This window comes from Serinus canaria, chromosome 15 (assembly GCF_022539315.1).
Source record: "Serinus canaria isolate serCan28SL12 chromosome 15, serCan2020, whole genome shotgun sequence".
Classification (NCBI taxonomy): Eukaryota; Metazoa; Chordata; class Aves; order Passeriformes; family Fringillidae; genus Serinus; species Serinus canaria.
In genome coordinates this window covers 6,394,780-6,418,411 of record NC_066329.1, presented here as the reverse complement: position 1 = coordinate 6,418,411, position 23,632 = coordinate 6,394,780, and the positions used below count along the sequence as shown (strand labels likewise).

The window sequence follows — 23,632 nt, the reverse complement described above, 5'->3', positions numbered from 1 at the left end:
CACCCTACTCTGCCAGCAGCATCCTTAATTACACCCATTGAGTTTTGTTCCCAGTTGTTTCTGTGGGTAGCAGTCAAGCAGAAGGCCTGGACTAAGATCCAGGTGTGGCAAGAATCGCCACTGCTCAGAGCACGTTCCTGTTTGGCAGCTCTGCCCTCCCTCTGCTGCATAGCTCCATTCCCCAAGGAGCTGACAGCCCTGCATTGGTCTCCTTGCTCAGTGGTAGGTCAGGCCATGCTCATGACACCTCTTCTTCCTCCTAGATTCACCTAATCCTTGCTTTCCAGGACTGAGGCACTCTCCCACCAGGGTCTGGAACGGGCACACGACTGAGGAGCAGTGACAGCATCACGCTGCCTGCACTGGGCAGCAAGAGCAATGGCTTGTGGCACACCCAAGGTGCATCCAAACCTTCTTAAGATAACAGGAGGTTTCACCAGTCCTTCCACACCATAAACCACAATAGCTGCAGGCAAACCCTCTTCAACTCCCATGAATTCTCATGGCTTGGAAAACTCTTGTCTGAGTACCACAAGCCACATGGCCACCAACCACAAGCATTTTCCAAAGGCACATGGAGATACATTGTGTCCCCACCAGCCCACTGCACCGAATCAGAACAGTCTTTTGGGCTGGGATCATAGATGAAGTCAACAAGGATTTGGTTGCAACAAAACCACAGTGTTGTTCATGGCCCCAGGATTTGTGCTGACAGTGCAGAGAGGAACAAGGAACGACTGTCTCCTGAGTGCCTTGAGCTCTCACACATCACACACGCTCTCAGGACTGGCAGCCAGGGAGGAATTCCAGTCAGAAGTCCATGCCTGACAACTCAGAGAACACATCAGGAAAAGAAACAGAAGAGTAGATCTTGGCTACAGAGATCATCTTAAGAGTGAGTGGCCAATTCTATGGCTTCCAAAATGCTGAAGGACATTCAACTGGTCTCAGTCTCTCCTATCCCTCCTAGAGACAAGAGAGATGCTCATCTGGCATCCTCAGAGTTACCAAACCATAAATGACAGACTCGTTTGTGTCCCTCAGATGTGCCGCATGACACACCCAGAGCTGTTGGCTCAGGCTGATCTGTGTCCAAACTTCCCAAAGACAGCCAAGCCAATCTTGTTTTGCCCCTGTCTTTTCTGATCACAATCCTCTTTCCAAACAGCCCTTAGAAAAATGCCCAGTGTAATTCCTGGCCTGCTCACTCCAACAACAAATCTGATGTACACCATCCTTAAAAGAAGAAAAACAGAGGACATCTCGTGAAGCATACAGCAGAGCTCAACAGAGAAAAACTTGTCATTTTCAAGACCTAGAGCAAATCCAAAGTGTTTTCTTCCACTGGCACCTCTAAGCTCCTCTCCAGGCAGGTGCTTGCAGCAGCAGCTTGGGAGTCAATCTGGCTGCAGGATCCAGGTTTCTGAGTGCCAGAGCAAACAACCCCAACCTGCCCAGCCCCAAACAGTCAGCCAAGGCAACACAGACTTGGGGTGCACCAAGTCCTTCCCACCTCACAGACCAGCTTTTTGTCAAACTGTGACAGCAAGAAGTCTTCCACCTGCAGGGGAGCTGTTTCCTGGCAGAGGTGCTGTGGCTAAGGAACTGCATCCTTGGTGAGCAACCAGGAGCATGTCATGAAAGGAAAAGTCTTCAGCCTGATCCAGACAGACACTCATGAGCAGCACAGAGCCAGGCAACAGGGTCCCACCAGGGATGCACCCAGCCAGCCTGGATGGAAGTGCATGGAAGAGTGGTGAAACTCCATATCCATGGCTTGGCAGGGTCACACAGTCACATAATAACAGCATTTATGTTTCTTCCTCTGAAACAACTAAGCTATTTTCAGTATTCCCTGCAGAAGGGAAATTTTCTTTCTGGCTGTTTTCTAGGACGAAGGGAAGGGCAGTTCCAGAGAAGCTGTTTGCTCAGGCTGAACAGGAGCAGCAGCAGGCAGCAAACCCATTCCCAGTTTGGACCAGGGCAATGGAGGATGAGGAACAGCCAATACTCTCCATGCAGGTGCATAGCTGGGAACCCCCAGGGCTCAGTTACCACCTTCTTCTCCTGCTGCCTCCTCTCCCACTATAATGAACATCAGTGCTGACTTCACACAGATGAATCTCACGGGTGTTGCAAAGTCTGAACTCAGCTGCTCCATCACCAGCAGAGCTGCACACTCACCCTGAGGCTCCTGCTGACCTGATCCAAGGGAAAAAGCCTTGCTGATCTAAGCTCTGATGAATAATTTAACTTCAAATTTGCAAGCAAGGCTCCATCTAAGTGGTTTCTGGGAGCAGCAGAGCCCTGACTCTTTAGCCAGGTTTCATGCTGTGATGATCAGGAAAAAGCAGGATACCAGACAAGAAATGCAGAAATCCCAAAGCGCAGGATTAATCCTCTGTACGTTCAGTGCCACAAGCATAATCTGCACAGCAGCCAGATCTCATGTTTTCTTTTACCTATCCCACAGGTCAAACTTTTAATTTCCGCTCAAGGATCACTGCTGCTTTGGCACATAATCCCTCCAGAAATGTATCAAATTCTATTTCAAAGGTATTTATGCTCCCTGCTTCCTCTTGAAGTGCCTCGCGCTTCCCAAGAAGCACTGTGTGACTCATGCCATGCCTCCACTTCCAGCTCTTAAAAAGGAGCGACGACCATAATTTGCCTCCTGCTTGTTTAAACTCGTGACTTGCTCTGGAGCGAGTTCACAGAGCTTCTCACACCCAGCTCCTCATTTAGGATAACCTGCACGATAAAACAAACTGGGCAGACGCGGAGCTGGCTGGATCTCTTCCAGCAGCCCCTCGGTCGCTGCCCGGATCTCCTCCAGCAGCCCCTCGGTCGCTGCGCGGATCTCCTCCAGCAGCCCCTCGGTCGCTGCCCGTTCCCGTCCGCGGGAGGAGCCGCGGTGCGGTACCGGAGCGCTCCGCGCGAGGGAGAACAGGCGCACGCAAGGGCCGTGTCCGAGCGGGGAGAGCCCCGGCGGTTTCCCTGGCCAGGGCCACACGGAAATCAACCTACAGGGCAAACTTGCCACCCTCGCTGCTTCCTCCGATTTCGAACATATTCCTTAGCACAGGACAGAGGTTTCCAAATTTAGCCTGCTAAGACATAAGGAGAAACCAGGTGGTGCAAGAAGGTCTGCGGCAGTCTCGGCACTACTGCTCATCTCTCCCTCCAATTCACCCTCCAGCTCTGCAGCACAGATCAAACTTAAATAGATGCCAGGCCTCTCATCTCAAAGCTGCAGCTGGGAACACCAGGGAGAGGCAGAGCAGAGCCCTGCCAGCCCTGGGAAGCCAGGAACAACAGTGTTTGGGAGACAAACAGATTCGCATTCCTCTGGGGCACAGAAGCTGGCTGGGCTGAGGGCGGTTTGGTGGAAGAGGATGGAAAATAATGGTGATTTATCCTCTGCAATGGAAAGGCACTGCTTCTTCCAGCTCTCAGGTTCTCCATCCAAATGACAAGAACGTCAGTTTTGGAAGTTCTTGGTGCATGTTAACATACAGGAATAGGAAAAGGTTGGGACAGGATCCTACAGAAGGTGCAGTTTAAGTTACAGGTAGTGGTCCCAGTCCTGCGATCCTTACTCACCGAGTAGTCCCTTTGTAATAGAGACGACTGCTCACGTGAGTAAGGGATGCAGGATCAGGCCTGTCTACCAAAGAGGCTGAATCCTGAACTGGAGAGGAGCATTGTGAGACACCTACACCTGGTCCAGCAGGAGCTAATCCAAGGGCATCATAGGGGAAGACAGTCCAGGCTGGGACACCACACCTGCAAACAGCACACTGAGCACAGAGCATGGAGGGCAAGGTAGTGGACAACAGAGATGCTCTACTCAAGTAGAAATTCTCCTGATTCATTCCCAGTTCACCCATCTCATGGATACTCCCAGGTCTGCAAGGAGATCTTTCTTAACCCTGCTGTCCTCCCAGCAGGCTCCCAAAAATCTTATTGGGAGAATGAAAGCCAACTGTCTTGGGAGAATTCCCAACCTCTATCTCCCACCTACAATTAACATAAGTTTAGGAGTAGCTGATGCCCACGAGAGGGGAGAAAAAGCCCACTCAGCTCACCAAATAATTTTTAATTCCATTAATTAAGGGGGAAAAGGCAGGTCTCTATAGCAACTTTCAGTTCTGGGAGGCACCCAAAGAGACAAAAGTTGGCCTAGACTGTGTGAACAATAACCCCAAAAAGCTGTGCAGAACAAGGAGGTAGAGGCACCTTCTCCTTCCTAAGAGGTCTCCTGCAGGTTACCCATCAAGGACTCAGATGCCCAGGCTCCAGCCACACACCCTCCCTCCCTGCTGTCAGCTGCCTCTGCATACTCAGTAACATGAAGTAGAGTCCTTGTGCACCTTGAGACAGCAGAGGCACACTGGGACCTTCACCTTCCTTCCCACCCTCATCCCTGGGCTTGCAGCCCCAACCCACTAGATGGAGATGAGCCTGCTGAGAGGGAGCCATGCACTCACCCTCCTCCCTTTGCACCAGCACAGCTCTGCCTTGCTCCACCTCCATCTCCACACAACACAGCTGTACCTGGCTGCAAAATGCTGTCCCTCGGAGCCCAGCATGGGCCAGTGTTCCTGGAGAAAGCAGCTGTGTGTCTTCCAGTCTGCCCCAGCTCGCTGGGATGTGTGCTGGACCATCTGCTACCCCAGAGGGGTCCCCCAGGAGCCTGTTTCCCAGCCCCACCATAAAAACAGTCTGCAAACATCACTGCCCACATCAGCCTGCCCAGGGCTGGGTCCTGTGTCGGGACTAGCATCTGTCTTTGCAGATGGATAATTAGATTCCCTTTCCATTTCCTTTCCCCTCCTGATGGTTTCTCTGGCTGGCAGTTCCTCCGCAGCCCTGCACAATCCAGCAACATTAGTCAGAGGGAAATTTTGCTCCCTTCCTCCCCAGGATGTTGTTCTTGGTTCAATATGGACAGCAGAATGAATGCATGATGATTTGAGTGCCTCATTGCAGTAGCATTTGTCCTTTTCAGCCTGGCAAACACAGGCTTCCCTCCCACAGCTGCACCCTGCCCCTTTTCCCCAGGTGACACAGAAATCACAGTGTGAATTCAATGAGTGTGATGTTGTTGGCAATTGGAAGCAATTAGCTAATCAGCAGGAATATGCAATCAGCTGGACTGGGGTTGCAGCACACCTCCATTTATGAGCAGTGGTGCCAAACACTCCTTTTGGGCAGGGCCTAAAGAAGCGTACCTGATTCTCAGCCATGGTGTGAGATGCTCTCAGAAAAAGATCATAACACCCTCCTGCAGGAAACCTGAGGAAGAGATGGAGCAATGTTGAAATTGGGGTAATTTAACACAGAGCTGTATCTCAGAGGTCCCAGAGAAGGAGAGGATTGTGTGCCCAGATGAAGTATCCAAAGAGATCCTCAATGAGCATACAAGACTGTCTGTCCTCCCCTGCCACTAAGAAGTGGCTTTCTGGGAAGCAGTACTGATACCTCAAGCCCAGATGGTTGCACAAACATCCCCAGGACCTGCAGAGATGCACAGACACATGAGTTCCACCTGACAGAGAGGACTTATCCTTCTGGGATCCACAACTTTCCTACAGTTTCCCCCTCACAGGAGATGTATGGACTGAAGCTTTCAGAGACAATCTGTCAATTCTGTCCTCTTGTACCATGTGACAGCTGTGTTCTCTCTCCATGGGCAATGTCCTGAATCCATGCAGAGCATGGAGCTTACAGCCCTCCAGTGCAAACCATCAAGACTTCCAGCAGCTCCACATCACTGCCTGGGCTTGGTAGCTTCTATTCTGCACAGGCTTCAAAAACCAAACTGCTGCCTGCTCCATGCAGGGAGCTTTGAAATGCCTTTCAGAAGATTCCAGGAGTTTGCAGCTGACTCCCTGCCCTGTGATCCATGCCAGCCCACTGCTGGCTGCCCACCAAGAGCTGGATGCATCATTACCCAGCTGTGCCAGGCTCACAGGCCACGAGGCTCAGGCACTGCAGCCATGGAACATTCAGTGCCTCTTGCACCCTTTGCAGGCTGGCTGGGCTTGCCAGGGCCCGGCACACACCAGTACCCGTGCCAGATCACGGCAGCAGCGAGGCGCAGTGCTCCCAACGGGCATCACAGCCCTGGCTGCCCAAGGAGGTCCCCAGCACAGCTGTGGGACCACCCAGGCAGATACAGAGTCTGGCAGTTTGCTGCATGAATGAAGAAGAAAAGGTGAGGGCAGCAAGGCAGCTGGGGACCAGGATTTGTCTGTGGTTTTGCAGCCATCCAGCATTGACACTGGTTCCTTGTACCCTGCCATCGCAGACACTGAGGCTGTGCCTGGGGGGCAGCTGTCAGAATAATCAAAAACGGAGTCAAGAAATGCTTTCCAACACCTTTCTCTCCCCTTCTCAATCACCTACTTGCTCCAGCAAACACCAAGCCTGGTTACACCTTTGCTGCACAACTCACCACTTCCCTGTGCCCTGCAGTGTGACTGGAGAGTCACATTTTATGTGATGATGGGAGAAAACTACAAGTCACTGAACATCTAAATCAAACTGTGCTGTCAAAAGTAATTTAAATAAGTTTCTTCCAAGCTTAAGAGTAATAGTCAGTAACTGCTGAATGTTGCTTCTCCTTATCAGGGAGATGTTCACCCTAGACTACTGTTGAACTAAGACCAGTTAGTCTGAGTTTGTAGTGAAACAGAGCAAAGAATCTTAGATGAAGAAGTATCTGGCTCAGAGTCTCAGCAGGGATTGTGTCAGATAGAGGGCTTCCCATGCCCTCCCCTAATACAGGTGTGAATTGCAAGGTCTGGAGGCCACAGTAAGGATGGACCACACAGATCATTTACCAAGGCTGGTGGACACTGACAGGTCCCAGTGGCTCTGCAGCACCCAGATGAACACCCTGCCTGAGGCTGCTGCAGGACATAGCACAGTTTGCCAGGCTAGGGGGTCAGCTCAGCAATCTTGGTGCTCTTGTGACAGGGGGGCAGTAACAGGCACCCCAGCACAAAGCCAGGAGCCCAGCACAGCCCACCAGCACAGCAGCCTTGTGTGCTTCAGTCCAGCCCCAGAGTTCATTAGCAGTTTTGCAGCAGTGAGAGATTCCTGCTAACCACTGAGATGGAGCCATCTGTTTCCATTTATTTGCTGGCTCACAGGAGCAGCTACACAGCAAAGGACTCTAGAGAGGGTTTGTTCTCCTGGGCACACAGGGAGTGAACAGCCAGCCAGTTGGGACAGAGGCTGAATTCACCCTCCACAGTGACCTAATACCTCCCTTCTGCAAAATGAACACCTGGGAGGCACTGCAGCCCTCCCCCTTTGATTTTGTGACCAAGCTCCATCATTAATCCACCTACAGGCCATTTCCCTGAAGGCACAGAGGACTTGCTCCCAAGTGCATCTTACACCAGATTATTGCTCTGCACGGCACCACAGCAGAGGAGGCGTTGATAAAGCTGTTCCCACATCTCTTGGCCTGCCCCCTTAAAGCCAGAAGCAATCTGCCACTGATAAGCCAGGATCCCTAAATTAGCAGCCACCAGGCCCTGTTTTTTTTTTCTATATCAGGGTCCTGCAGAAATCATGATATGCAAAGAAATCTTTACCCAGACACATTTTCCACGCATTCATTTTTATGTACATGCTGCTTGGGCAAACCACGTACCCAGCCCCACAAAAGAGCAAAATGTGCCAGTGATGCCTGTGCAAGACAAAAGTCTGGAATGGGGATGAAAATGGCAGCAGGTACCATGGGAGAGTCTAGGCAGCTTTCAGAAAAGGCAGCAAGAAGAAAGGGATAAAAACTGGGGACACGTTGTGTGGCGAGGGCTACAGAAGTATTAGTCCTGTCTGGCAGCTGAACTTTGGGAGGACTTTGCCACCTTGCTTTACCAGTCACACCTGCTTGGGAGGGAAAAGAGTCTTCTTGCTCAACAGGAGGCTTCATACTATAAAACAGATTGCTTAACTATTGACAGTTTGTGTTTGGGAACTACCCTCTTCCTGTGTTTGCTACTTCCTCTCTGAGCACACTTTTTTTTCAGAGCCAGAAGAGACATTGTGCTCCTCTCAGCCTGCCCATGGGCCCTGCAATTCCCTTCAGAGATGCATTCCATTTGGAAGATCTGTGGTGGACTCACAAAAACAGCAGAGAGCAGCAGAACATATCCTAAGTTCTCCTTTCCTTCACAATAAAATCTTCCTAGTCTTGACTGGAGAGAGCAGAACTGACTGTTCCAGGAGCACATCGTTCTTAGGTGAGAAAAGATGGAATATCAGGACATAGCATGAACAAAACACAGCAACATCCTGTGATACTGCATTAGCAGCAACTGGCTGGACAAAACTGCCACAAAACCAAAATCCTAAAACATCCTACACAGCTTCATAGAGGGATCCTTCCCAACATGATCTTGTCTTACTGCCCCAATCCCATCACCAACTTCTCTGCTCCATTGTGGGTTTGGTTATCTCAGCTCCAACCATGCCCCTCTGCAGAGGCAATTCTGGATCACTTGGCAGCCACCACAGTGCTCAGTCCCATAACAACATGGCACTGATGCTGCAGACAGAGGTGGGAGAGCAGCTGGACCTCAGGTCCATTCTCAATAGCTGGAAAAGAGCATTCTCTAAAGTGTATCCTCCTGTAGCTCATGTGTCTGGTCTAACAGCCCAAGCACAGGAGCTTCCCTTGCTTCTCCAATCTGCCTTTGCTTTGCTGTCACATATTGTCAAGCTGTCCTACTCAGCCCTGCTCTGCTGAAATCTTCCCAGGAGACATTTCTCCTCAAAGCTCCAGATCGAGTGACATTGCCATCCTGGTCCATTACAGCCCTGTCCCAGTCACCCTGAGGCTGCTCTCAAGAACTTGATACATTGCAGGGAGCACACACAGCTTCAGGCCACAGAGCACAGGGCTGCTGAACCTGAGAGGAGCCCTGCCTCCTGCAGCTCCCAGCCCACTGGGCAAAGCTGAGCTCAGGCAAGCAGGATCTGCTGCCAAGACCTCCCCCAGTGAAGGAAGAGTCAACATCAGGGGAGGCCCTGAGCAGCACAGCAGGGCTGGGCACAGAGCCCTGAGTTACCATCCCAGCTCCAGAGCTGACAAACCTCCCAGCAGAGGCAGTGCCTGGTACAAAGCCTCTTCTGTTCCTGACACACGAGCCCGCTCCAGGCTGCTGCCAGGACACATCTTTATTGTGCCCTCCTGACTTCAGCAACAGGCAAGGCTTGGGGATAATGGTCCCTTTCTGGGATGCTGCTGGGGCTCACACACAGAGGCTGCAGATTCAGGGGGCTGCCAAGGTCCTGAGCCCTGCAGGCAGCCAGCACTGGCACCGTGCATCCATCACCACTGACAGCAGCACAGACCTCTCCTGGGGCTCTGCTGACCCAAACTCCTCCTCAAAGACATGGCAGAGCTCCTCTGTAACCCAGCCAGCCCCAGACACCTTCAGTGTCATGGACACAGCTGTGGGATGCTGAGCAGAGAAGAAAAAAGGGGCATTTTTAACACAAAATATCTGTTTGTCTATGCACGTTGGGACTGTTTCATCACATACAGGCATGGAGACAATTCTGAGGCAGGAAAGAGGAAAGTCTGCCAACTCTCGTCCCCACAGTGACATGGTCACAACAGGATTCATTTTCAGTCCCTGCTCCCAGTGCAACAGGGAAGATGGGCAGGAAGGCTGGAGAAAGTCTCTTGCTAGATCCCATGAATGGTTAAACTCTCCCTATTTAGCAGTGGTGGGAGGGGAATTTATCTCCAAGCAAGAGTCTTGATGCTACCTGGGACAAGGCCAAGAGAAAAGCAAATTCTTCCTGTCAATTTATTCCCTTCCAATATTGGCCTACCCCGCTACAGGGAGTTTCTGCAGCCACACAGCCACAGAGACATGAGAAAAGACTGCTTTTATTTTGCCAGCCATAGCCAACCACAGCCCAGCATCTCTTCAGCTTGAGCCAGAAGACAACTAAGCTCAAGGGGAAGTGGCTGGACACCCACACACAGCTTGTGAGACAGCACTTGGAAGCCATCCTTACTAAAAAACATGGACATTTACTGAAGTCCAGAGCTGCACCTGGCAGACCAGCTCCTGCATCCAGGATAGAGCTGGGTTTACTGGACACCAGCAGAGTCCAAGGACTCCAGGCTCCAGCTGTGCAACAGGAAATCTTGGCCACCTCAAAATAGCAGACATCAAGTCAGGAAGGGCCCTTTTCCATGTCAGGAAGCAGAATTATCTGGTAGTTTCTGCAAGTAGCATCTATGGTCTCATGTGCTCCTCATCACTATCTGGACCAGCAGCTGACACCCCAGCTGACTCCCACCCCAGGCTCCAGATCCTCAAATCTCCCATATTTCTCACTGACATCTTGGGTCCTAAAATGCAAAACCTCCAGGAGGGCTCTCATCTCCTTTTCTGATGAACCACAGGGTCTTCAAATTCAAAGAACCCAGCAGGGACTCTTCCATCCATGCACATACCTTCAGCACCTTTCCACACAGCACATGACCACACTCAGTGTGTTTTCCAGCTGGGCACAGCTCAGCACCCTGCAGGACAGGGCTGGACCTCTCATCAGGAACTAGCTGCTCTGATATGTGACATGTCCAGCTGTGTTTTTCAGACTCTGCTCTTCCTTCCTACTTCCCCCACTCTAGCATGGAGAAAGATGGGAATAGAAAGATAAAAACCCCCACAGCCATCACCCACTTACCACCCCCTCACACAGCTGTACACCACTGGGCAGGAGTCACAGGGCTCTCCTGGAGCCTCAGCCCCTTGCCTGCATCTTTCAAAGAGCACCATAAGCTCTGGCTGGGCCTCCAAACACTGCTCCACCTCAGAGCTGGAGACAGATGAGGTCACCTCCAGTCTGAAATCACTTCCGTTCTCAAACTGCTCCCAAGACTGTGCCACAGATTAAAAAGAGTGGGATGGGTGGGGAGGGAAATCCAAACCAATGGAGCATGTTCCCCATTAAGAGCTCAACACTTAATTTATCTCTGCCTCCCAGTCGACTGCCATCCCAACCCTCCACCCTCCCTCCTTCCTCTGCAAGAACAAATCTGGCAGAAACTGCTTTGAATTAACAGCAGGGTATGGCACAAGCTGCACAGGACTACACTCAACCCCCAAATCCCCAAATCTAAACCCAAGCAGAGCAGTGAGGAAGAATCACAGCTTGGTGTTGTCAGATGAGCTCAGCCACACTGCTCTGCCTCGTGCCAGCTCCAATTGCTGACTTCCAACTGCAGCACCCCAAAAGGAAAATGAAAATTAAGGTCACCAGCATGGCGGAGTCATAAGGAAAAGAGCCTTGCAGTGGTCACACTTGGCCAGGAGAAACCAGACTGACAGTTCAGTGGCATTCTTTAAAAAACACATTAACCACAGATGAATCAGTGTCTCACTGCTGGAAGCTCTAACCCGACTGCAGCACCCAGCAGTGCCTCAGGCAGTAATGGCCACTACACATCACTGTCATACACATACTCCCCCACAGTCATGAGTTTTTCCCCTCACCCCAGACTTTGCTCAACACAGGAAGGCACCCAGGTTCTGTGGGTCTCTTCCAGAATTCCCAGTCTCACTGCAATGGCAGCCATTGGATGGGGCCATTGTGTCAGCCAATACAGCTGCTGTGATCCATACCCTGTTTGGAATCCAATGCAGCTCACACATGCACATGGCCTTGGCCTCACTGGTGACACAGCAGCCCCTGGGCACAACCCCACAGGGTGGGAAGAGCTATTGCAAATGCAGTGGATAGAGGAACAAGGGGCAGAGCATGCTTGAATGCAGCTGTCAATCACATGCTGCATAATTTTAGACTTCCTTCAAGCAGATGGAAGACTGGGTTGTGTGTGCTGCCAATCCTGTGACAGTTTCTTTGGATCACACAATCTTGGGGCTGAACAGCAGGAGAAGTACAGCATGACTGCATCTCCCAGAGAGCACTTGGTTCCTCAGCCTCTCTCCAGAGGCCAGCCCTGGACAACAACCAGCCAAAACTGCAATGAAAGTGAGACCTTTTTTCCTTGTCGGCTTCAGACATTCTAGATGCAGTGGACATCTGAGAAAGGAATCTCTCTCAACCCCTGGCACAGACCTGGGCTGTTCAGGTAGCTCCTCTTCAGCACAGACTAGGAATAAATACACTGCAGGACAAAGAGGCTTCAACAGATAAAGCAGCACACTGTTCCCACCTGGCTGCACTCCCACCAGCTTCTTTCTGCCAGTTCTGGCTTCCTACCTGTAACTCAGTAAGATGCCAGCAGTAGTCATCAGTACAGTGAGGACCTGGTGGGGAAGTGACTGTCCAACAGACAGGCTGCCTTGGTGGGGAGATGAGGAACCACAGAGCTTCCACAGCAGGGCCTGTGAGTTCCCAGTGGGAGAGCTCCAACAGCAGTGAGTGGAGCAGGGAGTGCTTCACACCCTGAGAAAAGCAACCACGACATGGAAGGAACAGGTCTGAAGTTGAACATTTGGGCTAAGGGGAAACCTGAGGTTAAAGAGCCTCTGGGAAGCTTTAGTTGTGGTGTGACTGACTCACAGGGGAGCACAGCCACTCCTCATCAAAGTATGCTGGGTCTCCCTAAAAATCATGGCCTCCAGACAGAAATGCCTCTAGACAGAGCTGTTATATATTGGGCTTCAGTTCCATCACCTCTGAGCATAGAGAATTTCACTGCAAACACCCACACCTGCCCTAGCTGGGCCGGTGCTATCTGCTGAGCCCTTAAGGATCCAGTGCTAGGTGAGCACTGAAGAAGGGTCATGCTCTTCACCTTCCACCCAGACACCCTGGAGAGCTCCAAACCATGTTCTCTGTCCCCTGAAAAAGACATCAACACTGCAAAAGATAAGAAATTATCTGCAAGAGCAAAGCCTGTGTGAGTTTTCCATGCTCTGATGAGTCTGGGTGAAGCAGAGACAGGCACATGGGAGCATAAGGCCTCAGGGCAGTGCACAGCCTGGCTCTTCAGCCCTGGATTTGTCATCCAGAGAGCAGACTGCAGTCAGCTCCACACTCCCAGGGAGCACATCCCTATGCCAGGGTGCAGAGCTGGAGCACAGGGGCGATCCCAGCTGCAGAGGGCCCATGCTCAGCACACAAGACAACTGCCAGGCACACAGAGCAGTCAGAAAGCAGCAGAGTCACTGTGATAAACAGTGACTATCCACTAGCCAGCTCCTGGCAGGGAGACCCAGGAGGGGTTTAAGGAGAAGTCTGAAGGAAAATAAAGAGGACAACTTTCAAAAGAAGGTGGGATGAGCTTAAGAGATTAATCTGCAATGGAACATCTCTGCTGAACAGATCCCTAAAACAGAAGCAGCATTGTAAAAGTTTTAGTTCCAATACAGAAACCAAAATGTTAATTGGGTCTGTCACTCCTGAGCACAGCCATGTTCCTTTCACAGAGCTACAACTCTCACTGGTTTTTTTTTTTTGAGGCAAAGATGAAAGGGCCATTCAGAGCAGCCTGGAACATACCTCTTGCAGTATTTTCCTTCAGCAACCCCTTTCCTGGACCTAATCCATAGACCACAGCACATGAAAGGCAGCTGTAAGCCTGGCACCAGGTGTGTAAATGCCAAGGCAGCAGCAGCCTCCTCATGGGAGATGGTGAGAGCTCTTGTAACACAGCAACTTAGATCAGAGAGGGATGGGGGGGGGAACAGCAGTGACAAGGCTGCTCACCAGAGCCAAACTTATAAAAATAGAGGAGGTATCTAGCTCCTCAGTTTCAAAGGAGTTAGGCACTTTCATCTGTATTAAAAGAAGGCTGTCCCTTGGTTCCTATTATTGTAAATTGCCTAAAAAATTTGCCTTTTAAATAACTACATTGTACAATGGCCTTTATGGGAATGCTCATGTTTCAGCCTATTGCCTTTCATCTCCACACCACCGACCCAGACCAGAGGAATGTGTCAGATCCTTGGTTAATCCAGAATGTGCCAACAATTTCAGAGGCACTGCAAGCAGGATCACTTCATTTGTGGCAGGAACAGCCCACATTCCTGGACTGGCACAGTGGGAAACTGCAAGGCTGTGGCCCAGGAGAGGCTCCACAGACACCACTGCCATGCAAAGCACTCACTAACTGCCACCTTGCCACAAGGCCCCACTGAGCTTCATCCTGGAACAAGAAGATAAGAGCTGCTGTGATCTTACAAAAAAAAGGCACTGGGTTTACAACCTAACTCTGCAATTTTGGCAAATCTCACCACTGATAATTCAGTATAAAATACTGCAGCCAGGCCAGGCAACCCAATTTGACCAGGACAGATGTGGAATACAAGTATTGTCCTGACAAGGTCTCAGGGATGGTATTTTCTACTGAATTAAAGACTGCCATTTTGCCTCTCTCCTCATCAAAAATTACAGCCTCACCCAGCTGGACTGCAGGAGACAGATACTAAAGTCATACATCTTGCAGAGGGTTATTAAAAGACATTCAAAAGTGCATTCTCTACACCACCCAAAATCCTTTCAACATTAAGATAACAATTTCTTCCCTTAAAAACTGAGAGAGAGCAATCACAAAAGGTTAGTGTCCCATGCTGAATAACTGCTGTCCTTGCATCAGGACCACAGCCCAACCATTGAACAAACAGGATTCTCTGTTCTTTGCTGATAATACGCCTGTGACACTGGTCTTTGCTGCTATTTCAGTCTTGATTTCCACTGTCAGAATCATCAATATACTCTCTACTTGCCCTGTAGAAAAACCATTATCAGCAGCTCAATAATAGAGCCTGATTGTAAGGAACAGATAATGGAGGAATCCTCCCTCCTGAGAATTTTTCTGCAGCATTGCTGATTTCATGAATCTCTTTCTGGGCTCATCTGAAAATAAAAAAAAAGGTGAAGTACATGAGATGTAAGATGAGAGATGCTAGAGATGCTAACATAGCAGGCACTGAAATAGCAGAGTTCATGAAGATGTCACCTTTGAGATGATTACATTGGATTTCTAGAAGTCAGAATGAAACCAGATTAAAAAGACATTAGAGAAGACAGAAAGTCATTTGACTGTAAACGTTGGACACACAAGGGGCAGCAACACGCAATGTTAGAAAGAACTTGGAAGCAATGGAGTGGAAAAAATTGCATTTGCTAGGCTGTGTTTTCCTACAAGGCAACCCAAAGGAAATGGAAACAGCCGTGTAGGTGAGGCAGAGCAGCGAAGCTGGGCAGGGAATGCTCTGCTCAGTCCATGGGTTAGCAGAGAGCCAGCACCCCCATGCAATGTCAGCTCAAGTGACAGCCATAACAGGCCAAGAGTAATTTGTCACTCACAGCCCTTAAATGAGAACTGGGTGCAAAATCAAATTAGATACCCACGAGTAGCTCTTAGGACGTGCAGCACAGCGTGAAGTCAAACCTTTATATGTTTTAGGAATCTAAAGATTACTATCTTCAAGCAAAGCCTGGAACCACCATCACATGCAAAGTGGGGAAGGCTTCTCCTGGGCTTCTAGTCTGGGCTCTGACTTGCCAGGCCAAACAATGACCTCTTGGGATGTATTTTCTGGGATTTATTTTCTCAGATCTATTCTCTGTGTGGGCTCTCATCCCACTACCCCTTGCAGGCTTTTCAGGCTCATTTATAAACCATTGCCTTGAAAATACAAAGCAAGACCTGCTTCCTCTTCTGAAGAAAACACATGCTGGCCTATTACTGCAGGATGCCAGCCAAGAGGTGGGTGGATGCTCTAATTATTTTATTTTCATTTTTGAAAAATAATGAAGAAAAATAGTTATTTGTCATGAAGGAAAATCCCTAATCAACTAAGGGACAAACTCTAGGTACCCAGTACACATGGACTCACTGGAGCCACAAGGAAGCTCAGCCCTCAAGCATTCACAGGGTCTCTGAGGAAACGAGAGCAGTGGTCTCATCCAGACATTTCTTGGATGTCCAGTGCCATTAATGTAATGATAAATGGGATCTGAGTCCTCCAAAATGCCCAATATGTGCTGTGAGCTCTAACTTGCAGGGATACATTTAAGTACCAAACACACCCAAATGCAAGGTGCAGCACAGGAACAAAAGAAGCATTTCACATAGAAGCAGAAGATGGCTCATTAAGAGACATCAAACTAACAAGCCCCATGACATCCCTCATTAGCAACCCCATGCACACACTGCACTGCTGCCACATGAGGGGCAGCTCCAATGACACCACCACTTGTTTACCAAGAGAACAATTCTGCTATTGACTGACACCTGCCCATGACAGTGCGGCCACGGGAGGAGCAGGGAGATGTTCAGAGGACACTGGGCATTCAAAGGAGGCAGCAAAACGCCTGGCACTGGCTGGAACGTCTGAGCAGCTGCTGAGGACCAGCCCCACCACCTCAAACAGAAAGGCTTTCACTGACTTTAATAAAAGCTGCTGCAAATAATGCCACCCTACAGCTCTGAGATGGCATGCAAGTGCATTTGGGGACTAGCAGCTGAACAGAGCTGGTACTGAGGAAAAGAAATGCTGGGCTCCATCCAGTTGCTCCTGGTTTACTCAAATTGCTGTGAGATCCAATGCTGTGAACCTAGTGTGAGCCAAGCATGGTGGGGCAGGGCAGATAAGGCTTATCCAGGTGACAAGAGGACACATTCCTGCTGCACAGTGATGGTGATCAGGGTCCCAAGCAAGTCCATGTGGCACTACTGGGACGTATGCAGCAAACAGGCCTCTAGCTCACTGACCTCCACAGGCCTGCCCTGAGCCTCTGAAGGGTCAGCCCCAGGGCTGTTGGCAGACCAGAGCTGATCCAGAGGGTCCCAGCTGCTCAGTGAATCTGAAGTGCTTCCCAAGCATGTGCCTGGATTAACTGCCTAGTAAAAGCATCAAGTTCTGCTAAATTACTGTCCTCCCCTTCCCTCATAAATACATGTGCTGCCAAGGGCTCCTTTCAAGGGGAGGGGAGCTCTTTAAAGCAGCTGAACAGCACAGGTATAAACCTTGGAATGGGACACAAGCAGTTTCTCTTCTGCTTGCTACAGCTCCAGTGCACTGCTCCAGCTGCATCACAGAAACCATCTCTGAGAGTCAGGACTGCAAGGACAACAGCCAGGAGACAAGAGATCATCCCTGACAGCATCTCTCACTGTCCCAATGACACATTCCTGCTCATCTTGACCCTGTGCAACCATGGCAAGGCTTTGCTGCAGACCAGCTGCATCTCTTGAATTAACTCCTGCTGCCTTGATTCAGCCCACTGCCTACAAAACAGGGCAAATACCAGCTCCTGAAAGCTCTGATGCTTGTTCCATTACTGTCTGATCCCAGCTGGCACCAAACTCCCTAAGCAGCAGGAACCTCTGAGAATCTATAGAATCTTAAAAGCCATAAATCTCCCTGACATTTTTTACAGCAGAGGGAAATTACTATTGGTCCAGATGGACATTTCCAGGACTTCATATTACTGGCAGAGACTCAGGAGAACTTCAAACCAAAGAGAAAGCACAGCCAAGGGGACTGTGCACAGGGCAGGCAGATGCCTTTGTGACTCAATTTCACCTGAATATATAATTAATGTAGTATGTAATTTATTTGAAAATTTAAGTGGATGTAAGACTGAAGGATCTAAAGAGACTACTTGTGTGTACGTATCACAGCAAGAATGAGCTCAGTGCGTCAGGAAGGATTAAAATAGTTCCCACGCTGAGGAAACAGAGAGGAGACATTACAAAAAGCTGCAAGCAGAGCGACTTGCCTGGGAAGTAACCTTAAAAATAATTGCAATACAAACTATAGCAGTAAAAGGCCTGGCTTGTGCTCTCATGTGTGTTCACACAGCTTCATGCACCAGAGGTCTGCAAGAAAAAATGAAACGTAATCACTGGAGCCACATCTGTACTTCCATGGGCTTTGCCTCACAGAAAGCAGAAGGAAGATGTTAAGCCCTTGGAGGCTCTTTTCCCACAAGCTGAGTGGATGTCTTTCCCCTCCCTTGCTTCTGCACTGAGAATGTCCAGAGGTCAGTGGGACGGGCTCACTCCTCATGGCCAATCTCCAGGAGCTAGCACTCATGATCCTGGGGTTTATTTGCTCAGCCTGCACTCTCAGCTCCAGTTTCCCTGCCAGAAGTCATTCTGAGAGAATGGCACCAACTGCCTCGGGAGGGGTCAGGCAGAGATGGGCCATCCCAGCTCCATGCACACACCCTGGACACACTGGATAACAAGCAGCAAGACAAACAGGGCACTCCCAAAGATCCCCAGAAGAGCAAAGGGCTGAGCCTCACAAAGCTCAGTTCTCCCCTCCTTGGCACTGAGTGCTCACACAGCACAGGCAGGGCCAGGCAGCCACTGCCCCTCCCTCCCCAGCAGGAGTCAGGGCAGGAGAGCACGGCTGTTCCTGCCACCAGCCACTGCCACTGCGCACAGAAACAGCCCAGACTGAAGAGATGAGTGAGTGAACAACTGGAGTTAACTTCTAGGAAGGGCTTCCCACCTCTGACTGACACAACTACACTGGCTGACACCCCACAGAGCCCCAGGCTTGCATGAACCACAGCCCAAGATCCTTCAGTGCTACATTTCCAAGCACTAACCCTGAGCCTCCCTCGACCCTGCCATGGCACACACCAGGCTGGGGCAGGCCAAGGGCTCCACAGCTGTGTCCAGAGAGGTCTCTGCAATCCTGAGCATCCCTGCCCTGTCCTGCCCTGCCCAACACAGCTACATCCCTCTTCCAGAACTCAACTTCTCTTATTTCTTTTGACTTCAGGACTGGACAGTTGTACTCAAGCCAGAAACTAAACAATTCTCCTCCCCCTCTTGGCGTTACACCCTTGCAGATGCTTGTGCAGGGTTTCACTTCCTCTTCAGCTCTTGGCCAACACTTAGCCAAGCTTTGCTCATTAGCAAAACAGTCCCTGCATCTTCTCAGCACACTCTCCCTTCCAGCCACCCCCAGGACTTGGCTGCTGTGATGTTGCTGGGTCCCAGCCTTGCAGGCAGGGAGTGAAGACTGAGGGAAGGGATAGCAGTCTAGAGCTGAATGTTAGCAGGTCATAAGAGATTTCAATTAATGCACTGGAAATACAGAAGAAGAGGAATGAAGAATATCACCCTATTTAGTCCTAAAACAAAATCAGAAGCAACAGATCTGTTCCACTTTCTGCAGCCCAGCCCCTATGGTCAGCATGGTAAATCCAAATCTTCCCTCTCAGTGTGCAGTGCTGCCTTCCCCTGTTCATGCTGAACAGTGTTTCTGGAAAGCCAAGTCATGGATGAACAGCAGCACACATACATACTGATGAGGAGCATATGTTCTGGCATCTGATCCCACCACCACACACAAATCCAGCTCCTGAACACTTTTGTGGGAACAAGATGACTGCAAACCTCTTCACAACTCCAGGGACAAATCTCTGGGAGAAAGGAATGTGTAACAGCAGACAAACATTTTTTCCTGTGCTTCAAGGCTAACCACACTGCAGACATGCACATACACAAAATCCAGCCCTTATGGGAATTATTCTAGTATGCTATGAAACAACTTCCATACACTTCACAAACATCTGAAGTCACACAAGTATTAGAGGTGCCCCACGTTTCTCTCATGAGTAGAGCATTACACTGTGTGGTTTCACTGCCACAGGGAAACCTCTGCCTTGGGCAAGAAGGGGACAAACACTTAGTGTTGGTCAGGAAAGAAAACTCTACAGGTAAGAAGAATGCGTTCTCCAGCTCATGCTCTGTTATCCAAGAAAAAAGGCAACACAGAGACCACTTGAACTGGAAGAGGAATGGGAAAGGAATCCTCTCAACTTAGCCAAGAGGTATCTCAGCAAGAAGTACCTGAAGTACTAAGGATGGAGCTGAGATCCCCAGGCTTGGTTCCAGCCTATATGAGCAGTAACTGCAGCATGGTTATAGGAGCCACCACTGTGGGGTGTCCCAAAACAGCTGGAGAAACCCCTTGGACTGAACATTTAAAACTAATTTGGCAAAGCTCTTGAGAAACCCAGCCTGGCCTGGCACAGTGACCAACCAGCTGGCTGAGATGGAATCTCCTCTGCATTTCCAAGATGTCCATTTCACTGGGTATTTAATGAACAGCATCATAGACTGAAACTGGGCAATATGAGTTCTAGAAGACACTGAACTCCACCAGTTGTTACCCTCTCTTGACTTGCCATTCCTCAACTTTTCCAGGGAACAGTCATAACACAAGCCCCTTACATTTACTGTTAGAACCATCAAATGAAGAACAGCATCAGTATGAAGCCAGCAACATTTTTGAGAGCATAAGTGGTTGGATAAGAGATTCCTTGTCTTTGGAGACTGAAAGCACCCAGGGACTGTGTTTCTCCTTTGTTCAAATGGCAGCAACATTTTCCCCTCTGCAATTGCAAGCTTTTGCAAAGCCCCAGCAGTCTGGAACCCAGCAGCTGAACAAGTATCACCAGCATATCTTGGGGTTAAATGAAGGTTGTTCCTACTCCCTCAGTATCAGCAAGGATCAAGCCCTGACATCTGTTGAACTTACACATTTGTTTAATGTGCCTGGAACACTGGAACAGCCCTGTACAACTCTCACAAGGGCAGCAGAATTTTGGAGTTGTGAACAAGTAGTTGAGCAGGGAAATTGAAGTGACAAAAATCTTGTGCAGGAAGCACTTACTTCTCCTTTCCATAGACTGCAGATTGGTACTTGCACCAAGAGGGCTCAACCTCTCCTCTGCCCTGCACTCACAACTGTTTCATCCATTTGGAGCATAAATAATTGAAGAGAGACAGCAGCAGGAGACAGAATCTGTGCCCAGCTCTCCAGCAGTTCTGTTTCACCACAAAGTCCATGCACTCACCTCTTTTTAGAGCCCTTTTCCAAGCAGCCAAGCAGACAAAGAATGAAAAAATGAAAAAAAAAAAAAAAAAAAAAAAAAAAAGTCCAAGTGCCCAGGATGAACTTCCCTTCCCAGCCCAGAACAGCCCATCTGTGACACAGGGCCTCCTGCAGCCAGGCTGTTTAGACAGATGCACAGCAGAAAGACAGGCAGGGCTGAACCTCCTGACCTGCTGCAGTCCCCCGACACTGTTCTGAGCCCTGAGCCTCTGCCTGGCTCTAAGGGCAAGGGACCAACGCTGTCTTTTGAAATGGGCCAAAAAAAATGAATCAAACACACAAGGCTTTTCAAAGAGAAGTAAAAGCTTCCACTCCTATGTTGCATCTGGCCAAGATACACTGGGACATCAGAAAAACAAGCAGGGATGTGCTGCTTTAAGAGTGTTTCCAGTATTTACCTCCAGATTCTGTGACTAATTTGCTACTCCCCTTCTGGCAGGCACATCTTGGTAGCCAGGATGCATGACCAGGGTTGGAAAACACAGAGGTTGGAAGAGACATTAATGTGGGGAGTCAAAAAGAAACAGCCTCACCCAGGGCAAGCTATGACACAGTGAGAGACTATCCAGCTGTGGTGAAATATCCCATTAGACAGCTGCAAACATAATTTTGCTTTCTCTGAGGGGGAAAAAAAAAAAGCCACCTCACCACAACCACCCTGAATTGACACAGAGCAGGAACACAGATCCATACTGCTGCTCCCAATGACTCAAAGAATCACAATTATAAAATAATTGGTTTAATTCTGAGAAAATTAAAGAGTCGGTGCTAGTCTGTTCTCCTTCCAGATTCCATACTTTTCTGCACAAACAAGAACGTTCCTCTAGCCACAAGACTACAAGAACTGTTATTGTACGAAAAACATTTAGGTGAAAGATGGAAATGCCACAAAGGAACAGTGCGGGTACAAGTCCTCCAAACCACTCCAGAAGAGACTTTGGGGAGATTCTGTAAAGACTTAGCTCTGCTTATGGTTTTTGTTGTACAGTTGCTGTACAAGAGAACCTACCACTCTGGTGGTACTTCTCATCACATGTTTCACAAAACTCAGTTAATCAATTTTCCCCACACAGGTATCTACATAGGAACTGAGGATCACAGTAGGTCATATTCAACCAGCTCAAGGCAAGCACAAGGAATCACCACTTTTCTCTCCTCTTAATCTGTTCTTGGTCATCAGCAGCTGCCTGCACTGAGTTGTCCTCAGTGTGATGGGCAGTATCTGTAACTACCTTGGCTGTCTCAGCTCCATGCAGAGTGCAGTCTTTCAGGAAATACGCTTACCTGTAGCCCATCTGGGCTTACTTCTCCATAAGCTCAGTAGAGAAAAGAAGGCAGTTCAGCACACATCAGCAGGGAACTGGGGGATTTCCACCAGCCAGCATTCTCTGGTAGGCAGGACTGGGGTTGAAAGTTGACCTTAAAAATGATGCTCTGTGTTGGCACAGTTGCTATTTTAGATAGAAGACATATCTGCTGTTGCAATATCTGCTGTTCCAGGAATGATAGAAATCTCTGCTCCATTTTTTATAAGAAAAAGTTAAAGGAGTCTGAATGTAAGTCTTTAACATATAAAACCAGATTCTCAAAAACTGAAACATAAGGGCAATGAATTCAGTTTTCCATGACTTGCACTGAAATCACTCCTCCAATCAAACTACTTTTTGCACAGTCATCTTCTCTATACACAGACCCCCATATATATCTTTACTGACAAGCAGACCACTTAAAAATAAGTTCAAGTAGAAAAAAAAAAGACTAAACTGAATGCAAAAGGCACAGCCCTGTAATTTCAAACCCACTGAAATAACTGGATCCACCAGATAGTCTCTGCTCCCACACCCAAACAACTTTGCAAGTTGATGGGGTGGGGAGAGATCAACTTGGGAAGGAGAGGTTCCCATCCTCCTGATTTAAAAAGAAACAATGACTTCAAAGAACATGAGAGACATGAACCTGAATGGGCAGGAGCCAGCTTCAGAGACACAGTAAGGTACCACCCCAAACACACACACGCCAACAACACGAGCTAGGAGGCATGTTCTGCAGGAGTGTGCCAGGAGCCTCCAGTTTAACCAGGTACTTGGAAGGTTTCACCTTTACTCCTCCCACAGCAACACCTCTGGCTTTGGCAGAACATCCATCTGCTGTACTTGCCCTGTCAAATTCTTGACAAATTGCTGGGTTTCCCTACATGGGGCCTACTCCTCTGCACATGTGACATTAGTTATTGCTTCATTTCCTACCCAGCTCCACCATGAGAATCTCTCTTAGTGATCCAGTGGTAAATAAATTGCTAGGAAAGAAACCATCCCTCTCCAAGAGGTGCTGAACTGAGGTATAATAAAACTGAGGAGCTTGGTGTCACCAGGCAACCTGCCATAGAGCTCCACATCAGCCCAAGCTCTTAAACCACAACCCTTCCCCTGGGAATGCTGGATGCTCTGCACACAGAGACCAGGATGAAACCTCCACTGACTTCAGTAATTAAGAGGTCATTCCTTGGAAATCAGAGAGGTGGAGAGTCTACCGTTATTTGCTCCTGATCAATGGTAGTAATTAGGAGCCCAATCTGCAAATCAGAGTACCCTGAACCCAGACAATGCATCAGCCCTGACCATGCTGTGAGGGGAGGATGAACACACATTCTCTGACACCACATTGTTCCATTCTATGGACTAGGTAAATCTTGAATATTATTAAGACTTTACCAAAGGCAACCCTACTTTCATGCAATCTATTGGACTGCC

At 49.1% G+C, this 23,632-nt stretch overlaps 1 protein-coding gene across 2 annotated transcripts in view; it reads right to left on the bottom strand.

Moving 5' to 3' along the window:
• Nucleotides 1-23,632, bottom strand: part of SEPTIN5 (septin 5) — a 42,211-nt gene that overhangs the window by 16,736 nt on the left and 1,843 nt on the right. Inside the window, exon 1 of one of the 2 annotated variants that reach the window (XM_030231979.2) lies at nt 5,235-5,298. The exons of the other annotated variant lie outside the window; for it this stretch is intronic. Coding sequence (XP_030087839.1) covers nt 5,235-5,249 — 15 coding nt within the window. The 5' untranslated portion in view covers nt 5,250-5,298. Of the gene's footprint in view, nt 1-5,234; nt 5,299-23,632 lie in introns of those variants that run through there. 2 annotated transcript variants of the gene reach the window in all.